This window comes from Triturus cristatus, chromosome 6 (assembly GCF_964204655.1).
Source record: "Triturus cristatus chromosome 6, aTriCri1.1, whole genome shotgun sequence".
Taxonomy (NCBI): Eukaryota; Metazoa; Chordata; class Amphibia; order Caudata; family Salamandridae; genus Triturus; species Triturus cristatus.
Genome location: NC_140589.1, coordinates 1,763,959,031 through 1,763,973,023, shown reverse-complemented (window position 1 = coordinate 1,763,973,023; position 13,993 = coordinate 1,763,959,031). Strand labels below are relative to the sequence as shown.

The 13,993-nt window shown below is 50.9% G+C and overlaps 1 protein-coding gene across 1 annotated transcript in view; it reads right to left on the bottom strand.

Annotated features, from left to right (window-relative positions):
• The window catches only part of LOC146821949 (inositol-trisphosphate 3-kinase B-like), a 339,942-nt gene that overhangs the window by 112,422 nt on the left and 213,527 nt on the right, over positions 1–13,993 (bottom strand). Inside the window, exon 3 of the mRNA XM_085613036.1 lies at positions 5,625–5,724. Within this exon, the coding sequence (XP_085469162.1) occupies positions 5,625–5,724 (100 nt within the window). The remainder of the gene's footprint in view (positions 1–5,624; positions 5,725–13,993) is intronic.

Sequence of the window (13,993 nt, the reverse complement as noted above, 5' to 3'; positions counted from 1 at the left end):
AGGAAGTACCCGTGAAGGAAGGAAGGAAGGACCCGTGAAGGAAGGAAGGAAGGACCCATGAAGGAAGGAAGGAAGGACCCATTTTCTACAAGAGGAAAGAAAGAAGGAAGGAAGGGCATACCCATTAAGGAAGGAAGGGCGTACCCATTAAGGAAGGAAGGAAGGAAGGGCCCATTAAGGAAGGAAGGAAGGAAGGGCCCATTAAGGAAGGAAGGAAGGGCATACCCATTAAGGAAGGAAGGAAGGAAGGGCGTACCCATTAAGGAAGGAAGGAAGGAAGGGCGTACCCATTAAGGAAGGAAGGAAGGGTGTACACCCATTTTCTACAAGAGGAAGGAAGGAAGGAAGGAAGGAAGGGCGTACCCATTAAGGAAGGAAGGAAGGAAAGGCTTACCCATTTTCTACAAGAGGAAGGAAGGAAGGAAGGAAGGAAGGGCTTACCCATTTTCTACAAGAGGAAGGAAGGAAGGAAGGGCGTACCCATTTTCTACAAGAGGAAGGAAGGAAGGGCGTACCCATTTTCTACGGAAGGAAGGAAGTACCCATTTTCTACGGAAGGAAGGACGTACCCATTTTCTACGGAAGGAAGGGCGTACCCATTTTCCACAAGAGGAAGGAAGGAAGGAAGGAAGGGCGTACCCATTTAGCAAGGAAGGACATACCCATTTTCTACAAGAGGAAGGAAGGAAGGAAGGAAGTACCCATTTTCTACAAGAGGAAGGAAGGGCGTACCCATTTTCTACGGAAGGAAGGAAGGAAGGGCGTACCCATTTTCTACGGAAGGAAGGAAGGAAGGGCGTACCCATTTTCTACGGAAGGAAGGAAGGATGTACCCATTTAGGAAGGAAGGAAGGGCGTACCCATTAAGGAAGGAAGGAAGGAAGGAAGGAAGGGCTTACCCATTTTCTACAAGAGGAAGGAAGGAAGGAAGGGCTTACCCATTTTCTACAAGAGGAAGGAAGGAAGGAAGGGCGTACCCATTTTCTACGGAAGGAAGGAACCATTTTCTACGGAAGGAAGGAAGGGCGTACCCATTTTCTATGGAAGGAAGGAACCATTTTCTACGGAAGGAAGGAAGGAACCATTTTCTACGGAAGGAAGGAAGGAACCATTTTCTACGGAAGGAAGGAACCAACCATTTTCTACGGAAGGAAGGAACCAACCATTTTCTGCGGAAGGAAGGAACCAACCATTTTCTACGGAAGGAAGGAACCAACCATTTTCTACGGAAGGAAGGAACCAACCATTTTCTACGGAAGGAAGGAACCAACCATTTTCTACGGAAGGAAGGAACCAACCATTTTCTACGGAAGGAAGGAACCAACCATTTTCTACGGAAGGAAGGAACCAACCATTTTCTACAGAAGGAAGGAACCAACCATTTTCTACGGAAGGAAGGAACCAACCATTTTCTACGGAAGGAAGGAACCAACCAATTTCTACGGAAGGAAGGAACCATTTTCTACGGAAGGAAGGAACCATTTTCTACGGAAGGAAGGAACCATTTTCTACGGAAGGAAGGAACCATTTTCTACGGAAGGAAGGAACCATTTTCTACGGAAGGAAGGAACCATTTTCTACGGAAGGAAGGAAGGAAGGACGTACCCATTTTCTACGGAAGGAAGGAAGGAAGGAAGGAAGGAAGGAAGGAAGGAAGGAAGGAAGGAAGGAAGGGCATACCCATTTTCTACAAGAGGAAGGAAGGAAGGAAGGAAGGAAGTACCCATTTTCTACAGAAGGAAGGGCGTACCCATTTTCTACAAGAGGAAGGAAGGAAGGGCGTACCCATTTATGAAGGAAGGAAGGAAGGAAGGAAGGAAGGAAGGAGGGAGACTGGCGACCTCGAGCACAACCTCGGATGCTGCCCCTATAGCTCTTATACAGAGTGTTCTGTTGCTGGGGCTGCCTCTGGATCTCCTAAAAGAACCCCTAGGCTGTGTCTGCAGACCCAGAGATTTGGCTGTGGCTTTGCTTTCCTTAAATCTCTAACGCCGCATCAGCCTTTTTACCAAAAAGCCCAGAACCGTCAAAAGGCAAGCCCAGAAGCGTTGCCTGCACATAAGGGGAGCACTCCGATGATTTCAGTCACGCACTCCTCCTTGTGGCGACCGAGGAGCCCATAATTCTGGCGACAGAGTCCGCAGTGTCCAGGCCACTCTGGATAACCTGACACGCAGCCACCTGAGTGTCTGACAGCACTTCATTAAATTTCTGCCAGTCCTCCTCAGATAACTTAGGAGCCAGCTGTTTAGCAAAATCCATGAGAGCGTGGATATAACTGCCCAAGAGACAGGTGGCATTTGTTGACTTTAAGGCCATACTAGCCGAGGAGAAAACTTTCTTGGCCGATTGGTTGAGCTTTTTAGCGTCCCTGTCACTAGGGACCTGTGGAAAGGCACCTGAAGACCTCTAGGAGCAAGCAGCCTGAACCACCAGACTTTCCGGAGAAGGATGGGAAGTAAGAAAGTCTGGATCACCTGGAGCCGCCCTGTACCTTCTAGTCACCGTTTTAGAAACCACAGGAGCTGAAAAGGGCTTTCGCCATACCTCCATGACTGGTTCAGTGATGGCCTCATTAAATGGTAGTAAAGGCTCTGTCAAGGTGGAGGGAGAATGTAAAACCTCAGTAAGTATGTTAGGTTTGAATTCAGCAGTTGGCAGCTGTAAATCCAAAAGCTCCGCTGCTTTCCCAATGACGGTGTGGTAGGGAGCCACATCTTTAGAGGGAGTATCAACTGGAGGAGTAATCTCCCACTCTGGTGACCAATCCAGGCCACTAGCCTCCTTCAATTCTTCAAACAAGACTCCATGAGCTCACCCTCTTCCACCTGGTACCTTTGCTCCTCCAGGACTCTTTGAGCTTCTCGCCTGGACCTAATACTCAGGACCGGCGTCTGCGCCGCCGCAACAGACTCAGACGGCCCCGGAGCCGGTGTTGAACACGGATCTGGAGGAGCAGCCAGAGTCGAACGTGGTCGAGCTGGAGCCGGTGAAGATGGAAGTGGCGTAGATGTCCTCGGCTCCGGGAAATGCCAAGACGGCATCACCGGGAAAAAAGGCATAAATGGAGCCTGAGCGTAAGCTTGAGGAACCCCAGATTAAAAGCCATTGGACCCATGTGCTCCAGAGGGGTACATCGCTCTCGTTAAGACTCCATACATTGCATTCAAATAATGCGATGGGTCTTGTCCCGGGCCTGGAAAGGGGGGGGGGGGGGGGGGGGGTTATGGCTCAGATTGAGGCATAACCGGACTCGGGCCAAATCGGTGCAGACGGTGGAGCCAGCGGAGTCTAAGACTCATCAGGAGCCGGAGCTTCTTCAACCAGAGCCGGAGAATGTGTCTGCATCGGAGAGTGCTCCGGTGAAGCCGCAGGCGAGGTCAGGCAAAGAGGAGAAGCAGGATTCAAGACAGGAGAGGGAGAAATATAGTACTTACGACATTGAGTAGGCGAAGTCTATCTCTGAGCCGCTTCCTTATCCGAATGGTGTTGAGAACCATGCCTCTTCTTCTTTTTATGCTTCTTGGACATAGAAGCATGTCCCGATGTCGACTTCGGCCTCTCTTCTCATTTTTCATCCTTGCAATAAACAACTTAGCTTCTCTTTCTTTTAAGGCCTTATTACTCATCTTTCGGCAGCAAGAGCATCCCTCGACGTCGTGATCCGATGACAGGCACCAGACAGTGCTTGTGCGGATCCGTGATGGACATGTGCTTACCGCACTCTCTACACGGCTGGAATCCGGACTTCTTAGTCGACATCTTTGAACCAGAAGCAAGAAGAAAGAGAAACACCAGCAGAAACACAAAGTAACTAGCCAAAGCTACGGAGAGTCCCAGAAAACCGTTAGTGTCGACGGCGCGGAAAAAAGGGAACTGACATCACGCCGACCAGGTCCTCTTATGGATCCAGTGACGTGAGCGGAGCCGTGCGTCTGACGTCGTCCTCGTCGGCGGAGCTACAAAAGTTTCCGAATGTTGCTGGCGCAGGGGATATTCACAAGGTGAGGAATCCACTGGCAGATGTATCCATCAGAAAGAGAGTGCATGATGCTACTGGAGTCTAAGACTATCCTCGGAATTACTGAAGTCGACTGTATGTAATAACCAAATGATATCGACTACCTATAATATACAGACTTACTTACAACTCATGGAAGAGTTGCAGGCATTTTTCATCGCCAAACAAGCTTTCCTGTAATTAATGACTGGTCAGGCCCGCTTTGTAAATGCCCAATCGATGAGATCCAACAACAGTTCACGTAGTGCTCTGTTGTAAATTTTATGAAAATCAAAGAAAGGTCTAGAATTTACCAATTTTAAGGACCCTTGGTCTCAGGCAATGTCGTCCAGCTTTTTTATCCCTTCAGTTGCTAGCCGATGAGTACACTATGCAGTCTATGGCAATGTAAGGCCATCACATTGTGATGTTATGGTGAAATAAATAAGATTGTATTTTAAGGCACATCTTTTAGCAGCGTTAATTGTTGAAGGATTTTAAATTTTAAATAAGATGGTTATGTGCCTAATCAATTTGTATAAGATTTTTTAGCCTGCGAACAGTAATTGTATTTTATACATGTATTCTGCTTTTCTGGTTTCCACTGATGAAAAATCTATTAAAGCTTATTGAAATTTAATTGAGTAGTGGACGCAGGAAAGTATGGAAATAAAAGTTTCTGCTGCTATGAACTCAGAACCGAGAACACCATCCCAGTTCAAATCCTGGAGGCTGACACATTGCACATCTAGTTCAGGAGCTCCTTGAAAAGCTCATCTCTTGAAACAGTAACTCATTGCGTAATAAACTTCCCAGTTCAGCCCTTCAACCCGATTTCCCTTTATGCACCAACCTGTAATCTTGTTCTACTCGTTTACATTGCTGTGCTGCTCTGTATCTAGGTTTGCACTTTAAAAAACCAATGCATACATATGTGGCCAAAACTCAAATGTATGAACCAGACCTTTCAAATGTTCAACTATCATGTATGCATTACTTGTAAGAACGGAGGCTGCAACCCTGGAGACTACATGCATGGTATGTCCCTACTAGGTGCATAGGGCATATCAATGACCTTATTGGGAAGGTCAGAACGCCATGTCTGATGAAGGAACAGGTGCGGTAAACAGACAACCAGTCCTTATGAAGTAGGTCTCACTCCTAGACCTGGCAATACCAATCAGATGCCTTCACTCTGAAATTGTAAAGTGTGTTGCACTACAGTGAGAAAAACCCTCACCAGCAACAGAAAGACACTGGGTTAGAGATCTTCATCTTCCAGTTGAGAGCTTAAAACTTGCCCATATTAGGACTATTAAGAACTACCAATTTGGAAGTACATCAGAAGGTGGATCAAACGTGGCATCAGTCCAAGTTGGAAGGTGCACATTTTACCGCATCTATAACCCCAATAAAGAGCAGCTGATACGCTGCATCACAGTCGGAGAAAGTGGATTGACGAGAGCATCCCCTTCCATTGAAGCCACTGCGCTTCTGAAGCAAATCGCTTTACATGCTGGAAGGGGCTGCTGGGAAGTTCACGCTGCTGAACAAGACCCCAATGTCTGGCATCTGACACCCATCATGAAGTTCACCCCAAACTAAATACAGCATCCTCACTCACCTGCATGTCCAGCAAGCTGAATCCAGGGGTACCTCTTCTTGAAGGACATGACAAATGGGGACCAGTGCACCATGTTCTTGATCTTTCTCCATGACTTGCTCTGCAAAAAAAGAATATAAACAAGACATTTCACTCAATAAAATACTAAATTTGGGAAATATAATATGGATTTACAATTTTATAGTTTTGTAAACTCCTCTGAATGTTCTAAAATGCACTTTATTACATATGTAGCATTAGTTGGCGTAACTTTATTCAGGTGCAAGGAGACTGCTTGGAACTCGGTCATTGTACACAGGGTAGCAACAGGATGTGGAACAGTTCTGATTTACATCCAGAACAATGCATACAAATAGTTAAAATGTACCGGTCTCTCCAATGGTAACCTAACTTCTAATCACAAGAAAATGCAGGTTTCACCCAAGATATTAGTAGTAAAACACTGTATGCAAAAGTTGTTAAGATCATGGAGGCAATCTATTTCAAACTAATCTACGAACTTTCAGAGGTGGATTCTAAATCACAATAAATATTTAAAGTGCTGGATGATAGTCGATCAGCATCCTGAAGCGATGCAGCTCCTAAAAAGGCATTCTTGGTTGAGATGACAGTAAAGCTGCACAGATGTTCCATTCCAAGGTAGCCAAGTCCCAAAGGCAGTACACCATGCATCCTCCCACTGAGATATTCAAACTTTGACCTGGTACTATGGTACAAAGCCCCCTTCAGGTACAACAGCTGCGGTCGCATAGAGGGACAATCTTCCACGCAGAGCTTAAGTGGGATCTTGGCTGGGTGAAAGAAAAGCTTCTACGGAACACCTCCACGACGCAGGTCTCCGCACGTCAAAGACATTAAAGGATGAAAAATGAGAATCCAAGACCTCTGAAAAACACCAGAGACAAACCTATCATTAGGTCTTTGGCAGCAAGAACAATCCTTTGTTAGGTTCATAAAAGGGCAATCCCTTTCAAACTTAAAGGAACAAAGACCAGAGGAACAAACCTCTGTAACTCATCAGGTCTTGGAGGAGAAAGAAGGAAACCGGTGAGGAATCTTAACAGCAGGGTCGGACGGAGACAGAAAAAATTGACCCGGGCACTAAAATAAAAGTGCCCACAATTAGTGAACTAGATAGCTAAAAAAAAAAAAAAAAAAAATAGTCCACATTTGCAAATCAGGTCAGTTTTGAACTGGTAATGACATTTTATGGGGGTATTTTGCAAGGTATTGGGGGTCTGCGTGCAAGGTTTGTGGATATATTGGGGAAGTCAAAAGTGAAAACCGGCCCAACTGGACTTAAAACAGGCCCACAAACTGCTGCTAAAAAAATAAAAAAAAAATAAAAAAATCAATATTTCACACACTGGTCTGTCCCTCGGGTACTGCCTAATTGCCCCATAGGCCAGCCCGACCCGGCTTCACAGACATAATGGAGTATCTATCCAAGAGACAGACTGGGTATGAAAATGGCTTGAGCTCAAGAACAGCTCAGTAATGACCCTGGAAGTGGAACACATCACAAACATCTGTAGGTATAAATCCACTGTGCAGACTGGCCACAGGATAGCATAAGCTTTATGAAGTGGCACACGTCCAACAGAGGTTACACAAAAATACTAACTGCGCACGAAGCATGTGCTCTGGCATCAGGAAGTGAAATATTGGAGGCAGGGGGAGGAGCCTAGCGCGCAACCAAGATGGCCGCGTAGGTGCGAGGCTCCCGAGGACCTCCGCAACCTCCTACGTCTATCCTGAATTCATCCTGCCTCGGTTGAGGGGACTGTGTTGGTGAGCCTGAGCTGAGGTGGTACCCGTTTTCCGTTCTCAAATCGGACCTCGGGTGCCGGAGTGAGCACCGATTGAAGTTTGCGGCCTTCTTCTCACCGGACACCGGATTTGCGTTGGGGGGGTGACCCAGTGGCAAAGTGAACAACAACGGCGGGCCGGGCGAGTCGCGTACCCCGCACTTTCGCTTTCGCACCGTCTCTGCAAGTGAGATCGCGGAGCTTTTTGTGTTGGTGTGGCCTCGCTGGGGGACCCTGCCTGCCTGCAGGCTGTGACCCACCCCGCCGATCTGGGGTGGCCCCCCCCCGGAGCTCGTGGCCCCGATTGCCTGCCCTCTACGGTGTTGCTGGTGCGATTGTGGGACCAGCGGCGATGGCCACGAAACAAGATGGAGATCGGTCAAAGACCAAGTCGACCCGGCGTGGCACCGTCCATCAGGCCAACAGCATGGACCACTATACCCTCCAGAGGGGATCTCCCGGCGGACCGCACAAGTCCCCTGAGGGCCCTTCTGATGCCCCGGACTTGCCCACGGATCTGACTCTCCACGACGTCATGGGCGCCATTTCCGAGATGAAGGCCTCGGTGGGCCAGCGGTTCGACACCCTGGCACAGAAGATCGACGCGGTCCTTGTGGATGTTGGCCTGGTGAGGGCCGATCTTTCCAAGACCAACGACCGAGTTGATTCTTTGGCCCAAACCGCATCGGGCCTTACGACTGAGGTGGCGGCACTACAAATGGAGGTGCGCCGGCTTAGTCAGGCGAGTGCACTTATGGATCGGCGCCTTGAGGATTCCGAGAGTCGGGCCCGGAGGAATAACATCCGCATCATCGGAGTACCCGAGGGACGGGAGGAAGCGGCGGCGGATCTATTTGTGGAGGACCTGATCGCTACCCATCTCCAGCCTCGGGGACTGAGTACATTTTTTGCTGTGGAGAGGGCCCACAGAGTTCCCGGGGGAAGGCCGGAGCCCCTCCGCGACCTCTCATTGCCCGGATTTTTAACTTTCGGGACAGAGACGCGATCCTGCAAGCCTCCAGACTACATGGGCCGGTTAAGCTGGAAAATATGGAGGTGAACTTTTACCCTGATTTCACCCAAGCGGTCCAGAAGCAGAGACTGAGCTTCCTGGGCGTCAAACGCCGACTTCGGGACCTGAACTTAAAATACGCCATGCTCTTCCCGGCCAAGCTGCGAGTGGAGGTGGATGGTCGCACGCACTTTTTTGATCGTCCCGAAGCGACCGGGGACTGGCTGGACACTCTGTCTGGGGATCGTGATCGAGATGGCGGGGGGGGGGGGGGGGGCGGCGGGAGGAGACGGCCCACTGGATCGGGACTGAGGGGTCAATATTGGGCCTCACTCTGGACGAATACGATGCTACTTTCGATCAAGCGTCTGTCTTTGTACATTCCCCTCCCATGGAGGTTGTGTGGGGTCTAGAAGGGGTACTCTTTCCTCCTCTAGGGGGTCTAGCTAGTTTCATTCTATAGGGGCGACAGGCACACTGCAAGTTGGGGGGGCTGTCCGGGCTCATGCAGGGGTGCAGGGAGGGGGGAGTTTTGTTGGAGTGGGTGGGTTGGGGTGGGGTGTTGTTCGTTTACACCACAAGGCAAACGTACGATTGTGTTATCTCTACAGTGCTCTCTGGGGGACGAGTGATGACTTCTGTTTATGATGGGGGGTAGGGGACTGAGTTTGTTGTCCTGGAATGTTAATGGACTGGGGGACAGGATAAAACGAGGTGTGGTCCTGCAGTTCTTGAAGCGAATTTCGCCCGATATAGTTTTTCTGCAGGAGACGCACCTCATTGGCAACTCCTTTTGCGCTATGAATCGACGGGGCTACCGCCTTGTGGCCCATTCGGGCTTCACGTCTGGTTCAAGGGGTGTGGGCATTATGGTTAAAAACTCGCTCCCGTTGGAGATTGATGAGGTGCGCCATGACGATAGGGGACGTTACACGGTTTTGGTGGGCAGAATGGAGGGCAGAGTGGTCGTTTTTGTGTCAGTATATGTCCCGCCGGGGCTGCAGACGACCACCTTTGCGGACCTGGGGCGCCTCCTCCTTGGCCTTCCGGAGGGGATTCTAGTGGTGGGGGGGGGATTTTAATGCTGTAGTTTCCGGAACTCTGGATCGTCACCCCCCTAGGGATCTCCCCCGGGCCCAAGCGTGGTTATCTGGCCTCTTGGATACTCTGGGGCTGGTGGATTGTTGGCGTTTAAAACATCCCACGCAGCTACAGTACACCTTCCATTCAGGGGCTCATGGTAGTCTCTCACGGCTAGATTATGTCCTGGTCCCAGCGGCTTATGTGGGGAGGGTGGGAGAGGTGCGCCATTTGGCACGGGGTATTTCGGACCACTCCCCGCTCTTGTTGCACTTTGATATTTTGCCGAGGGGAGAGGGTAGGGTGGTCCCGATCCATCCCTGGTACCTGCGTGACCCCACCATTCGCGCAGAGCTGATTAAATCCCTTAAGCGCTATTTTGACGAGAATGTGGGGTCTGTGTCATCGGCGGTCTCACTGTGGGAGGCGTTCAAGACAGTACTCCGAGGAGAGGCCCTGTCCCTTATTTCCCACTCCCGGAGGCGCGAGCGGGAGGAGGTGACCCGTGTTGAAGCTGAGATAACTGAGTTGGAGGGTGATCTAGAATGTGGGGTGACGGATGACAAATTACATGTTCTCCAACTCAAGCAAGCGGCCTATAAGGCCCTCGTCACGGAGGCGGCCAGGGGCCTCAGTAGAGAGCAACAGGGGAGACTGTATGATGTGGGTGATAAGGCTGGTAAATTGATTGCGTGGCTGGACAAAAAAGAGAGAGCGAGTCGAGTTGTCCCGTTGATTGAGAAAACGAATGGTGTGTGTGTCACTGAACCGGAGGAAATTGTCTCCTGCTTCGCGGACTATTTCCGTGGGGTGTATTCCCCGGTGTCTTCCCGCTCTGAAGAGGATTCCCATGCCCTGCTCAGAGATATCGCGCTGCCTTCCCTTTCGGAGGAGGACAGAGTGTCGTTGGACGCCGCTCCAACCTCCGAAGAAATTGCCCTCGCCATACGCTCGGTCGCTTCCGGCAAGGCCATGGGTCCTAATGGTCTTCCCATCGAGTTGTATAAACTGCGACCGGATACGCTGGCGCCGCATCTCCGTGCTATGTTCCTTGCGGCCCATTCGGTGGGTTCCCTCCCGCTAGACCAGCGTCTGGCTACCATCGTGGTTATCCACAAGGAGGGGAGGCCACGGGACCGGGTCACATCCTATCGACCCATTTCGTTATTGAATGCGGAGCCCAAAATTCTCGCCAAGGTGTTGGCCAATCGGCTGGTCGGCGTAGTGTGTGACTTGGTCCACCAGGACCAGTCCGGCTTTATTCCCCATCGCAACACAGCGCTTAACCTGCGGCGTTTGCATGGGGTGCTCGCACGTGTCCCGTTCATACGGGAGCCGGCCATCTTGGCGTCCTTGGACGCCACTATGGCGTTTGACACACTTGAATGGCCATATATTTGGGCGACGCTCGCGAAATTTGGGTTCGGCCCAGGGTTTATCAGCTGGGTTAAATTGTTGTACTCTGGCCCACTGGCGCAGGTGGTTGTGAACGGTAGAGTGTCGGCTCCGTTTGAGTTGGGCAGGGGCACGCGGCAGGGCTGCCCGTTATCGCCGCTCCTTTTTGCGCTTGCCTTGGAGCCTCTGGCGGAGTGGCTGCGGTGGGAACCTTCTATTCGTGGTCTCCGCTGGACCCCCGAGTATGAGGACCGCGTATCTCTATACGCTGACGATATTCTCCTGTACCTGGCTTCCCCACGTAAATCACTGATAGTACTGGTTGATGTATTGCATTCATTTGGTCGTAACTCCGGCCTTGTCATCAACTGGGCTAAATCGTGCGTGTATGTTCTCTCTGGGGAGGCTCCTATCCTTCCACGGGGCTGTCCTATCCAGATAGCCCCGCAGGGATTTAGGTACCTGGGTGTCTTCATTACCCTGGACGCGGAGGCCCGGTATGATCGGAACTTGCTTCCCCCCCCTCCAGCGCCTGAAGGAGGATGTCGCGCGTTGGCGACGTTTGCCGCTCTCGCCGCTCGGCCGGGCGGCATTGTTTAAGATGATGTCGCTGCCGCGTTTCCTGTACGCTCTACAATGGACCTCGTCCCGGTGCGCTACTTCCGCGAGGTGGAGAGTTTGCAACGCCGCCTGTTCTGGGACGGGAGACCGCGTATCGCCCTGGCGAAGCTGACGCTCCCGTGGTATGACGGGGGATTGCCCTCCCGGATATTAAACGGTATTATTGGGCCTCCCAGCTGGCTGCGATTAATCACGGCCTATACGGGCCCGCCCTAAACCCGGCCTTTGAAATGGATAAGATGCTACTGCCGGGTGGTGACTATAATCGAGCGCTCTACTCCAGCTCGCTCGACGCACGTCTGACAGGCCCCACGCGTGTCATGGTACGAGTGTGGCACGCGGCTAATGTAGCGATGGGGTGGAAGGATAGTTTGACCCGGGCGTCACCACTATACGCATCTGAGCAGTTGGGCTCCCTGTGGACCTCGAAGGGCTTCGAGAAGTGGGACATGATAGGCATCAGCAGGGTGGGGGGATCTCTGGACGAGGGGGGGATTCAAAACGTTCGAGATGCTGCAGACGGAATTCCAGTTGCAGGACAGGGAGTACTTTCGGTATATGCAGATCCGTCATGCACTATGCTCCGCCTTCCCGGACGTCGCCTCCATCCCGGAGTACTCCCCTCTGGAGGATAGAGTGCTGGATGGACATGTACCGGAAAGCACGATCTCATTAATCTATAAAAAACTGATTAATGACCGCTCGGGATTGCTGACTAATCTTCGTGAGGCTGGGGTTGCCGATGGATTGGAGCTGGACGACGAGGACTGGGTCTCTGCGGTGGCCTCCCCGAAAGAGGTGGCCATACCGGCCCGCCTTCGCTTCGTCCAGCTCAAGATACTCCATAGGGTCTACATAACGGGGCCAAGGCTATTGCGTATGGGCTATGCTGTGGACGGGTTGTGTAAGCGTGGGTGTGGTTCTTTGGGGACCTTTCTTCATATTTTGTGGGAATGCCCAGAGGTGGAGCGATTCTGGCGTGGTGTGCATGAGGTCCTGCGGGTGGTTACGCGTGTGTCGCTACTGTCCGAAGCGAGGAGATGCCTGTTGAACGTGTGGGAACCAACCGACTACTCGGCGCCACAGACGTGGTGGGTGACTCTGGGATATATGGTGGCCAAGCGCGATATTGCTCAACTGTGGGGTTCCCAGAGGTCCCCGACTGTTTCGGCCTGGAAGGAAAATATGGACTGGTGCATGTTTCGGGAAAAGGTGGTGTATGTAGCGAGAGGTAAGCCTGGGACATGGGTGAAAGTATGGGGCCCCTGGAACGGCTACCGCGGGGGAATCTGTGCCCCGCCGTTATTGCCCGATCCATCGCCTGCCCCGTCCCCTTAGCCGGTTTAGCTCTCCGGTACCGGGCACTGAGTCCACCCAGTCCCTGTCCTGACCTTCTCCCCCCCTTGATACTCCTATGGATTGGTAGGGTCCCCCTTCTAGGGGAGCACATGCTGCTGTTTTCGATTGTGGGTTGCCTTGTGGTTTGATTTTTTGTTGTTATTTATGTTAAAAAGAAACCGTTATGTGGGGTCCGGATGGTGTGGCCATCAACGCTGCTAACTCCTGTACGTTTCCCTTTGCCGCAGCATGCGTTCTACTGTGTGTATCATATGCTCCTCTTGTTTGCTAGCGGCCGGCCTGAAGGTTGTAGGCCCATCTTTGTATATTCTTTGAACTTTGTAATAAACGGTTTAAAAAAAAAAAAAAAAAAAAGAAATATTGGAGGCAAGCGTGGAAATCAAATTCAAAAGAATACAAAAGGGGAGTAAATGAAAAGGGAGATAGTTTACTATCGCTTGTTCCATGTTATAATCCCTCTGGGATTTAGGCAACGCTGAAATTGTCCATTGGAGCAGATAGGACCTGAATCACCCAACAGAGTTCTGGTGTGCGGTGGCCTGGGTACACTTGTCCCAGGACACTTAACTGCTGGAACTATTTCAGGATTTAAAGTCGTCTTTTCATCTGATGGTGTTCCAACAGTTCATATGCCTTGCCTTGTAAATCCAAAGAAACACAATGGAGGCTGGTAATCAGGGGTGGGAGCTGAAGTAGTGCTACCCGGGACACATCAATGAAGGGATGGGTCGCGCAATGGAAGGAGACCTGGGAATCTCCCCTCGCCTCAACTCCAAACATCTCCATGACCAGGCAATTCTCCTGTGGTCATGTTTCCCCCCCAACCCCCACCCCCCACAAACACACACACACACTTGTAGAACTACAGACAAGCTGGTTTAAAATATATTGGGTGAGGAAATAACTTGTTGTCAGGAAGGACTTGGGGAACCTAACCATATTCCTCCCACAACATGTCCTCTCTCAAGAGGCCATGGACGTGGGCAGTTTAGTATTGGTGTGCTCCCTCACGATGGCCTAGTGTATGGTGGTTTTTTGAACAAGGGTGCAATGATAAGTGGTGAGGGGGGGGGGGGGGGGATATATTCTTTGTT